This window comes from Prionailurus bengalensis, chromosome B2, assembly GCF_016509475.1.
Source record: "Prionailurus bengalensis isolate Pbe53 chromosome B2, Fcat_Pben_1.1_paternal_pri, whole genome shotgun sequence".
In the NCBI taxonomy this organism is placed as follows: domain Eukaryota; kingdom Metazoa; phylum Chordata; class Mammalia; order Carnivora; family Felidae; genus Prionailurus; species Prionailurus bengalensis.
Window position 1 is genome coordinate 131,612,156 of NC_057349.1, and position 12,155 is coordinate 131,624,310.

Consider the following 12,155-nt stretch of genomic DNA (forward strand, 5'->3'; position numbering starts at 1 on the left):
TACAACACTAATCGATATTTCTTTCTGTCCATGAAGTTTATTGAGAATATCATTCATTTTAGTCCTTTGTCATCTTCAAGTTTTTACACATACTCATATTTCTCAACGTTTATTTATTTTTGGGACAGAGAGAGACAGAGCATGAATGGGGGAGGGGCAGAGAGAGAGGGAGACACAGACTCGGAAACAGGCTCCAGGCTCTGAGCCATCAGCCCAGAGCCTGATGCGGGGCTCGAACTCACGGACCACGAGATCGTGACCTGGCTGAAGTCGGACGCTTAACCGACTGCGCCACCCAGGCGCCCCTCATATTTCTCAAATTGTTCACGGGTTGGTCTTCTCATTAAGCTAATATTTAGAAGATAAGAATTAGATCGTATCTTTAAAAAATATGTAATACTGAGGCGCCTGGGTGGCTCAGTTGGTTAAGAGTCAGACTTCGGCTCAGGTCATGAACTCACAGTTTGTGAGTTTGAGCCCCGCATCAAGCTCTGCATTGACAACTCAGAGCCTGGAGCCTGCTTTGGATGCTGTGTCTCCCTCTCTCTCTGTCCCTCCCCTACTCACACTCTGTCTCACAAAAATGAATGTTAAAAACAAAATTAAAAAAAAAATTGTAAAAAATATGTAATAGATACAGAACAGGTGCTCAATAATTTCTAAAAGAATTTGCACAGGGATACAAGAACACAATTAGGTTAGGTATCAGTATTATTCACAAATTATGCAACTAGGGACTAAAAAATGATCACAGATCAGCATTTAACAGTGTTAGCTATATTCTCTCTTGTAAATACTTTAAGTTAAAAAGAACACATAACAATAACATTATACTAAATGGTATGCACTATTCTAAGTACGCAAGCACCTTGCAGATATTAATTTACTAATCCTCACGACAATGCTGTGTGGTTTTATAGATGAGGAAAATAAGGCACAAAGAGCTTCAATAACTTTCCCAAGGTCACAGAGCTAGTACGTGGGGGAGTTGGGATATGAACACAGGCACCCTGACTCAAGAATCCACCTGTGCTCTTAATCACTAAAATTTTCCTTTCCTAAGAAGTGTTAAGAAGCAAACATGAATAATTCGACTCTGAGACTCTGATCTCACTGAAAAACACAGCAGCAGTGCTGTGAATGAATAATCTTTGAATGTATATTTAATATAGAAAACATTAACTCACCTAGAGGTAATGTAAGCTATACATTTAAAAATTTTTAAATTTTATTTCCAGTATAGTTAGCATACAGCATAAGTTACACATTTGGAAGTGTTTTCTTACTTTCTATTGACGTCTAATGTTTCTGAGAAAAATGTGTAATAAATGGTATGTTTTACATTACCTATAGGTCCCATTATAGCCCTGGGACCTACTTTTAACAGGACTACGTTCACATATACAGGAATTTGCAACATTTAAATAGTTTCTATGTGATTTAAGAAAAAAACCTTCAAAATAATTTTAATATTTTCTTATCAGCTAATTCCACAACGCTGGCAGAACACATTAGTATATAGCTCTAAAACTGGATAAAATGAATCACGACTTAAATGACAACTTATCCTGGAATGGTGACTCTTGGGTTTCAGAGAGAAAAACGAAGTGCAGTGAAGAGTATAATGTCCTGCATATATCTCAGAAATGAAGCCGTCAAGTTCTGTATGGTGAAAAAGAGGATGACTGTACCTCTGAATTAGTAATGGAACATGGAAAATGTAGTAGGCATTTGGAAGGGCTTTTAAAAGAGTAAAAGAAAACACTTTAAAACGTTTTAAAGATATTCTTATGCTGAAAACGAACACTAATCCCAAGGCTGACCTTATACTGGGATATGATCTGAGAAGCAATAAAAGATCCTCTCTCTGTCCCCTCCCTAGAATCAACAGTCCTGCCACAACATCTCAATTCCTCACATTAGACCGACATTCCTTTGGGTTAAACCATTGAATTATTTTTGAGAAAAAAAATAACTTTGGTCTTTGGAAAGAATTATTCACCATTTCTACATCAAGAGCAATAATGCAACTTACCTACAAAGACTCTGAAGAATGGTGAGCGTTGATGAGAAGAGAGAAAGATGGGGGAGACCGCAGGAAACTCTAGAACACAAAACCTGGGCCCCTGTGGTGCTATGATGGTTATTAGTCCGTGGGGCTGAGCTACACAGTGGAAGCATGAATGCCTTACCTCAATTCTCCAAAACAAAGTCTATTTCAAGACTTTGCTTAGAGTTGGCTTTGGGTGTGTCCAATGAAGATACAAAGAATATACTTTAAGTATATTAAAAGAAAAAAAGCATTAAAAAGGGAATATTTTAAGATGAGTCAGATATAGAAAACAGGTTTCCTTTTTCAGACTTATACCTAATGTTTTAGTTTGAAATCTACTCTTAACAATATGTAAAATCCAGATGTTTGTAACCACAGTATGTTCTGATATTTAATTGCACCTCTTAATATCAAATGATCTGAATATTTGGGGTCACTACTCATAAAGTTATTCTATTCTGTACTATTTCCTTACTTCTCTGACATAGAAAGCTTCCCAGTTTGTTGCTTGTAGTGGCTGGTTATTTCATTTCGCACTCGCTGAACAAGTTCCTCGTCAATAGAGAATTCTATTGCTCTGTGGATCACATTCAGCCACCAAGGAGAATTTGAATAAATCTGTAAAAAAGACAACAGCTGATCAGTTCATGTTTTTTCAGTACTATGTTTTTGGTTTAAAAAAAATTTTTTTTAACATTTATTTTGGAAAGACAGACAGAGCACTAGTGGGGGAGGGGCAGAGAGCGAGAGCGAGAGTGAGAGAGACACAGAATCTGAAGCAGGCTCCAGGCTCTGAGCTGTTAGCAAAGAGCCTGATGTGGGGCTTGCACCCACAAGCCATGAGATCATGACCTGAACCCAAGTCGGACGCTTAACTGACTGAGCCACCCAGGCATCCCATTACTCACTATGTTTCTGTCACTGGGAAAGGTGCTGTGAAAAAAATCAAAGGAAACAACAGCATGCTACTTTCCAAGGAATTATAAGGAAATATATATAGACTGTATACTCTATATATAATGGGTGTGTACTACCTTTGCATACATAAAGAGAATACCCACCTGTCTCCTGACTACTGTGGATAAATGAGAATTTACTGTATATATACTTGTGTAACAAAGTTGTGCTAACAAAGTACACTATCAAAATGAAAACTCAGTATTCACTGTATATATTTGAAAAGGTGGCAGGTCTCTTTCTCAGCATAATAAAGACATCCTGCTAATCCTCAACCAACTGAACTAGATTCTACTCCGTAATACTCTGATAACTGGCAAAATTATATGCCTGAATACTAAATAATTAATGCACTAGGAAGAATAAAATGGGGAGTAACTGGTTACAATAAAAAAGACTGTGTGTTCTGTGTAGCCTCCTCTTCAGGCTTGCTACTGATTTCATAAAAAAAAAATTTAGAAATGACAAATGGCACGTGTTCCATAAGAAAAATACCCATGTTTCTAATGTTCTGACATCTTAAAAGAAAAGATTTTGTAAATATACACACTAAGATCAGAAGGAGGTGAGGCAAGTCTTTACTTTCTCGAAAAGACAACTTGTTATCTCACCAGATAAGAGAAAACCCATCAGAACTTAAAAAAAAAAATGAAAGAGAACAACTTCCAAATGGATGATTTGTCTTCGCATCTGCTCCCATCCAAGTACTAACCAGGCCCGACCCTGCTTAGCTTCCGAGATCAGACGAGATCGGGCGCGTTCAGGGTGGTATGGCCGTGGACTCTACGCATCTGCTCAATCAACAAACACTGCTAACAGCAAATATATGTTTATTATGGGATAGGCATCATCCTAGGTGCTAAGAATTCCAAGATGAGTAAGAAAGTTCAAGTTCTTCTCCAAAGCAAGACACAACCCGAAATGCTCCCGGAGACAAGCACAGGTAAGGGGAGTCCTTCTGGGGATGCACCTTTCTCTGCAGCTCCCGCACCGTCTGCTGCACCGGCTGCACAGCTTGCTGTGCTTCTGCAACTTCTGTGTTACACTTGCTCATGTAATGCTCTCGCAGCTGTTTGGCCTGTGTTGAAACAGGAAACAAATATAAACTTTCATTCCAGGCCTAGAAAAGAATTCAGTACAACGCTGCAAGAACAATGTGGTTATTTTATATATGTAAAGTTACTTAACACAGTTTAAGCACAAAACTTCCAAGTATGCTGTCAAGGACATAAAAACCATGCTAGTAATTCCTAGGATATATATGAAAGAGATCACATCTACCGGTAAGTCACAAAATTTAAGAAATCCCAAGGTCTGCTTCCCAAATTTCTATCTAAGTTTTTAACCAGAAAAAAAAAGCAAGGGGGGGGGGGGAATGGGAAGAACAGTAGTAGTTCAAAATGAGACAAAACAACATTTTAGAATTTGTCTGACTTACTTATTTCAATTTCTTGGAATTACTTCAGCTTAGAAATAACACTTGAGAATATACAGTAACATAGGCGTTGTGGACTAAACTGTGTTCCCTCAAAAACCATACGGTGAAGCCTTAACCCCCAAATTGAAGATAGGGCCCTTTAAGGAGGTAAATTAGTAAATGTAGTTAAATGAGATCATAAAGGTAGAGTCCTAATCCAATATGACTAGTGTCCTTAAGAAAAAAAAAAAAAAAAAAAAAGGAGAGACATCAAGGATGCAAGCACACACAGGATATGTCATGTGAGGACACAAATGAAGGCAGCCATCTGCAAGCTGAGGAGAGGGGCCTCAGGAGAAACCACTGCTGCTGACACTTTGGTCTTGGACTCACAGACTCCACAAGTGTGAGAAATAAATTCTTCTTGTTTAAGCCACCTAGCCTGTGGTATTTTGTTAAGGCAGCCCTAGCTGACTAATACAAAAGGATTTAAAAATTCTTCCCCTTTCAACTTTCCCAGGTAAGAAGGATCACATTACTTGCAAGCAAAGGAAATAATGAAAAATTTTGTCCTTATTAATTCCCACTAGGAAACTTATACAGTTCTCTACTCTCTTCCATTTAACTGAAATATTTAACTGGTTCTTGAAACTACTTTATGAATAAAGAGAGGGGATCAAAGGTGATATGGGATAGTAGGAGGAAAACCAGAAAGACTACTGAACAGGAAATCCTAACGTTTCCACTTAGAAGTGGGTTGAGCCATGTGAAGTTGTCAACACTAGACCCTTGGACTTACAAAGATGGCAATTTCATGAAATTCAACTGAACAGATACATGTCTTTGGATTAGCCACTTCCCTGGGCTTCTGTTATTTCATTTGCAAGAGCTGGAGGTTGAAGTAGATAATTTCTTGGATCTGTGGTTTCACATTCTATAGGAGTCAGGCAAAACTGATACTATGGTCTCCTTGGAAATATATCTATACAGTGCGATACATTTTTCTTCCTCCTTCTCTCATGATGCATTTTTCTTGTTCCTGTCACAACCTTCCAATTAATTTCTGTTAAAATTCCTTGGCTATAATTATTTGATCATCACAGCTATCTACCAACAGACTCGACGGCCTCTCAGAGCTTCCTGTCGCTGAAGGCATTTAAGCAAAGAATTCCTGATGTATGTAAGGTGAGACGCCTGCACAGGGAAGAAGATTTCACTCCCAAATCTCCAACACTTAGATTGCCATCTAACATCAAGAAAGGCCTGTACACACTTCTACAATCTCACTTTGTATTTTAATTCAAATAAAAAAGGTCCCACTTACAGGTTCAATTCATTTCAAAAGTATCTACTACTCTTTTGATTTTAGCTTTGCTATCTCTGACTTCTAAAAAGGTAAAAATCCATGGGGCCACTAGCATATCAGGCTCATTAACAATTTACAGTGAAATAATTTGTACCATTCTTTCCAGTGCAGCAAGACTCACTACAGAAGTAACTTCTTTGAGAGGACACAAGAAACACCACCGAAATATTGAATTTATTTACGCCTAGGTAATACACACAAAGGTGGAGGAAGTGCAAAGCTTTTTATTTTTACTAAACCACATCTTTTGCAGATCTGTCACGAGATCAACAAGGTCTTCCTTCCTTTCCTTCCTTCCCTTTTTCTTTCCATGTGCTGCTGGCTACCAACAACCATATCTACAAAAGCAGTTACCATATAACTGCAAGTGGATTACAAGAGAAACAACATAATATGGAGTGTTGCAACTGTCTACCGTCCAAAATCTCTATGCAATTCTCTACCAACCGAGGCAAACTTTGGAACATAAAAGCAGAAGAAAAAAAATATCATTACTTTTATTTAGATGTGGTATGCCCTAGGAAATGTTAATGAGATGGATTATTAACATTACATGAGATGGATAAATGTTGAGATGGATAAAGTCTGAAAAAAATTCTTTTATAGACTGAATAAAAAATTAATTACCTCTTCTTCAAGTCTGCTATCTCGTAAGGTAGGAGGTATTCCTGGGTGCTTGGCTACCAACAATTCCATCAAGTTATGGGTGGCATGAAGTCTCTACAAACACACAAAAGGCAGTAATTTTGAGAGCCAATGCAGTGGACTCTAAAGGGCGAATCCACTATTCATACAGCATATAGATTACTAACACATTAAGATCAGATCACTGAAAACTTTTCCTCTAACACAATTTGAGCACCAACTTCCTCAGAGAAAACCAAAATCAGTTTCATAGTAAAGGTCTTAATTCATAATGGCATAAATTTTCTTCATTTAAAAATATGCAGTCTTATGAAATATATCTATGCATTTAGCAGGATGTCTGATACAGGTACATGTCTTCTATTATACGTGCATATGTCTACATATGGAACTACGTATGATTATGCCAAGTCAGTCCAGTAAAGTAGAAAGGCTGACTGCGCAGACTTGACTCCTCTTCTGGGAAATGAGTCTGCATGAACCTACCAATTATATTATGATATTATCATAATGAAATCCATAGGAAAACACAGCTGTGACCTAGATCTGTTGAACTGAAGGGCTGGAAAGGGGAGAAGCTGGAGGTAAAGACTATTGGAAGAAGGAGAAAACTGTATCTTTTATCTCTGTATTTAGTATAAACCAGGCTTCTCACTATGATACTGAGTTTGCAGCTGGTTAAAGGCTCCCCCTGGAGTCAAGCAAGGGCTGTGAGAAGAAATAAAGTGAAAGTAATTTCTATCTGTTAACTTGACTCTTTACTTGGGAAGGCAGCTAAGGGCTAAAGAATTATCAGAAAGAGTCCTGGTAACATCTGACTTGGTGCCAGTGATTCGAGACTATAAAGGTTTATTTTGTCTAGCTACAGATTACAGGCCATGGTAGAGATCTTTGTAGAGTTCATCTCTGAAGAGTCACTTCAAATGTCTTAGGTCTTTTCAGCATGGCCACATGAATAATACAATCAGCAACACTATCCGATTTAGTAGCGACAACAAACCTGTAAATAACATTATGGAAACAAAGTGGTAGCAACTCAGCTCCTCTTCTCTGTGTGTGTCTGTGTAAGAGGACTTCTACTGCTTCCTGAACAAGGTGGAGGAGTGGACTGGGAAGAATACCTCTTTCCACCCCCTTCCACATTTTATCCCAAGGGAGCAGAGTGGCTAATCTGACTGAATAGAGCAAAACATTCAGTGGGCCACGGTTTACCAGTAGATGGGATTATTAAGACCAAAAGGAAGAAACAGGCTGATTGATTACTCTTCACTCTTGAACCATCAGGCACACTGGACTTAACTGTCTTCTTGCCCACTTTTCTACTTTTATTTCCTTTATTCAGGAGCATGTTATCTTTGTACTTCTTCCTTCTTCCACGAGGCAAACACGTTTGCTTTTGACCCAAGGTCTGAATTCTATAATCCTTATCCACACAGAAGGCTTGTGTTTAATTTTCTCCTCTGTCCCCCCAAACTCTTCCTAATACTCACTGAGGCACAGGTGAACATGTGGGTCCCAAGGTCTAGATTCTGAATGATAAAGAAGTCCCATTAGGGGCTCAAATCTAAACTTACTAAGACTAATAAAAGTAGTCCTTATTTACCATTTAGCTAGAGAGCCTTGTCTATATGACCCACTGGACAGAACTAAGAAAGGGAAGAGATTCAAAATTTAAATAAATGTTGAAATTCAAATATTCAACTCTTCCTAAAAAACCTCCAAAAATTAAATCAGATCAGTGGGAAGGTTTTATTACTAAGTTCCACTGCTTAGTTTACAGCATTTTTCTTCTTTCAGTCAAAACTATGCCACTGTGTTAACATTTATATGCAAAAGTGATAAACCTCACCCCGTTCTTTTAAGCACAAATACTTTAACCTGTTTTTCTAACGTAGGTTAGATTTATCTAGTCAGCCTTGTGCCAATAATGGCCTGAACGTACGGAATAGTAGTGATTTTCAAACTTTCATCTATCTACAAATCACCTTGAGTGCTTATTGCTGAAAGCACTGAATCCAAAACTTCATCCTCAGAGATTATGGCTCAGTCCATCCATTTTGTTACCCTTTATCTTCTTAAATGTTCCGAAAAATTATTTTGTAAAAAACAAATGGATGATATACTTGAAATTGTTTAGTTTTTACTCACTTGGAGTGAATCGGTTTTGAGTTTTCCTTTGTGTTCCTCAGATGAACGCAACACTTCTCTGTACAGTTCTGCTGCCACAGCATACTCACCTGATGAATTAAGGTGATTTAAAGCACAAGAAAGTCATCTATTTCGCTCCCAATGTGATCTGGTTATCTAGTATCTGATAAGATCTACTATAGAAATGTAACAATGATTAAAACTCACTACTTTTTAAAGAAAAGAAACTTCACTTAATATGAACGTCCCAATAAAAAAGCTGACGATAGCTGCTCTTGTTCACTCCATTGCAGAGAACACCAATCAGATATATTTATGTTTTAAAATTATACTGAAAAACAAACTAAATTAACTTTCAATTTAGACAAATGATTTTCCTCTTACTAAAGTTAAAGGGTGCCAATTAGTAGTCATTTTGATGTTTGAAATTAAGGATAAATTTATAAATATTCAAAACACCATGATCAACCTACACATAATTCTCAGATAAATCATATATTCTTCTTAATAGGTATTGTTCTTCTTGGTGGCCAAATGATTTGCAATGAAAAACCACATTTCCAAAACTTAGGGATTCTTTCCATTTCTGGTCACATGAATCTCAATCAGTCTGAAATTAATGATTTTTTAAATTATTATTCATAACTAGCAACTCACTCAAATAAAGCAACTTAAAAGTATCAAGTAAAGTACAGGCCCATGGGTCATATCTAACCCTCTGCATTTTTGTAGGGTATCGGAACTCAGTCATGCTCATTTGTTTATGTACAGTCCGTAGCAGCATTAGCAGCGTTTGCATTACAACAGTAGAGCTGAGAGGTTGCAACAGACCTTCTGGCTCAAAGCCTAAAAGATTTTTTTTTTATTAAATTTTTTTTAATGTTTATTTATTTTTCAGAGACAGAGAGGGACAGAGAATGAGCATGGGAGGGACACAGAGAGAGGGGGACACAGAATCCAAAGCAGGCTCCAGGCTCTAAACTGTCAGCACAGAGCCTGATGTGGGGCTTGAACCCAAGAACCGTGAGATCATGACTTGGGCCGAAGTCCGACGCTCAACTGACTGAGCCACCCAGGCGTCCCTAGCCTAAAATATTTATTATCTGGTTCTTTCAGTAAAAATTTTCTGATGCTTCAAAAAAAGGAGACAGGAAACATTTTAAATGGCTTGAATAATAGAACTTATCCTATTTGCTGCCTGAGGAAAACCTCAAAACTGATTATTGAGAAATGTAATTAAAATAAAAATCTAACAGGAAAATCACAAGATACAAAAAAAAAAGAAGAGGATTTTGCTTTTGTTTGCTGAGAAAACTTTTTTCATAATCATCACATACATTGTTTTCTTTTCACTTCAAACTAGTTTTATTAATATCATGGATTTAGGACTTTGGTCACAGCCACAGTAAGATATTTTTATATACATATATAAATTATTATATATAAATACTATATTTATATATTTCATATTATATTTATATTATATATATATAAATTATGTTGGTTCTCTTTTAGTTAAATCTGATTATATACATAAATATATATACTTATTATGATAAAATATTCCTAACATAAAACTTACCATATCAACCATTTTTAAGTATGCAGTTTAGTGGCATTAGGTACATTCACATTGTTGTGCAAGACATTTGCTTTTATACCATTGCTTTATATTTAGTTCTACAAGCTACCAAATACAAAGTTTTCTAAAGCATACATTTCATAGTATTTTACAGTCAATTTCTATTGACTTTTATAAAGGAGAATATTATTTTTGCAAAATTACTATCACATCATAATGTAGGAGTAACACTCAATTATCTTCACACAAGAAGCTCTCTCTTTTTAGTTTTGAAGATTCTTGTGAAGCTTTTCAAAAGACTGCAAAAGATTCTATTAGCATTTACACTATTATTTATAAAGAATAATTCACTTAACAATTCTTTCTTAATTACTATACTTTTTAAAGGTGGCTAGCCTATAATACAAGCAGTTGAATTTTAACTATTCGCTATAATACTTTTTAAAACGTTCATTAAAAAAATATATGCTTTCGGGCTCCTGAGTGTCTCAGTCAATAAGTGTCTGCTCTTGGTTTCAGCTCGGGTCATGATCTCATGGTTCATGAGTTCAAGCCCCACAATGGGCTCTGTGCTGGCAGTGCGGAGCCTGGTTGGAATTCTCTCTCTCCCTCTCTCTCTGCCTCTCTCCTGCTCTGTCTCAAAAAAAAAAAAAAAAAAAAAAAATGCTTTCTAGGAAAGACCCAAAAATATGCACGTTCAAGAAGTTATACAAGTTTAAACCAAATTTAGAAATACCCATTCTTTGCCACTTGATGGCACTAACCTTTCTAAGTAAACTAAATAGTACTGAATTTGATACTTGCCAAGCTAATTTTCTCCAAAAAATATGTCCGGAAAACATACTGTACAAAGTTGGAATAACACGTTTTTAATAGCATGATCAGTGAGGGCCTTAGAATATGCCCTGTATATCATACATATTTGTATATAATATAAGCAAATCCCTCAAATTTGCAGTTAATTTCAGATTTCTTTTAGAAGTCAGATCTCCACTGTCTGATTTCTATATTGGAAAATATTAAATCTCTAAGTCAAATATGTAATGTTACCTCCAAAAATGGTTAATATACTACTATTAAGCCACGGAAACTACAAGTAGTAAATGTAATTACTAATTACAATTAAATTAAGAATGGACATAACCTTTATTAATGCACTTTCTGATAGGAATTTCTCTTAATCAACCAAGTTTTCATGCACAGAAAGACAAAGAACTCTAATGGGAATGCAGTCGAAGCTTTTGGAAAAGAGCAGTAAGACACCTCCCGTTAGGCCTCAGCTTGGTATTTTGCCTCACAGCCCACTGCACACTGAGCCTTCCAGAGTGCTACATATAAGTGCTTAGAAACAATCAGATGAATCATTCCTTTTACAATCCTTTACCACACATAACTTCATAGCAGGGAAAAGAAGGTAATAAATCTGAAAAGGAAACTAGAAAAGAGGCCAAGGGAAGAAATCCATTCACTCTCTGAGCTTGAGTCATAAAAAAATAGAACAAAATGATGATTGCAGTTTTAGAACCAAGATGGGAAAACGAAATTTATTTTTATTATTGTGATAATCTGCAAGTAATATATTAGTGACTTTAGAAATCTTTTTTTTTTTTTTTCAACGTTTATTTATTTTTTTTGGGACAGAGAGAGACAGAGCATGAACGGGGGAGGGGCAGAGAGAGAGGGAGACACAGAATTGGAAACAGGCTCCAGGCTCTGAGCCATCAGCCCAGAGCCTGACGCGGGGCTCCAACTCACGGACCGCGAGGTCGTGACCTGGCTGAAGTCGGACGCTTAACCGACTGCGCCACCCAGGGGCCCCTAGTGACTTTAGAAATCTTTGATGAAGAGCTTCAACTTACTGTAGATAGCATAATATTGAGGTTTAAAATGTCCATTTGATAAACAAGCAGACATAGTATAATAAAAAATTAATTTTTAGTCAAAAGATTCAGGGCAAATTCACTGTCGTTTATTACCCATAATCTTG

The 12,155-nt window shown here is 36.7% G+C and overlaps 1 protein-coding gene across 3 annotated transcripts in view; it reads right to left on the bottom strand.

The window, feature by feature from the left end:
* Positions 1 to 12,155, bottom strand: part of SHPRH (SNF2 histone linker PHD RING helicase) — a 94,236-nt gene that overhangs the window by 42,137 nt on the left and 39,944 nt on the right. For all 3 annotated transcript variants that reach the window (XM_043592544.1, XM_043592543.1, XM_043592545.1), the window contains exons 15-18: positions 8,587 to 8,675; positions 6,421 to 6,513; positions 3,981 to 4,088; positions 2,529 to 2,671 (exon numbers count right to left, since the gene is read on the bottom strand). In XM_043592544.1, coding sequence (XP_043448479.1) covers positions 2,529 to 2,671; positions 3,981 to 4,088; positions 6,421 to 6,513; positions 8,587 to 8,675 — 433 coding nt within the window. The remainder of the gene's footprint in view (positions 1 to 2,528; positions 2,672 to 3,980; positions 4,089 to 6,420; positions 6,514 to 8,586; positions 8,676 to 12,155) is intronic.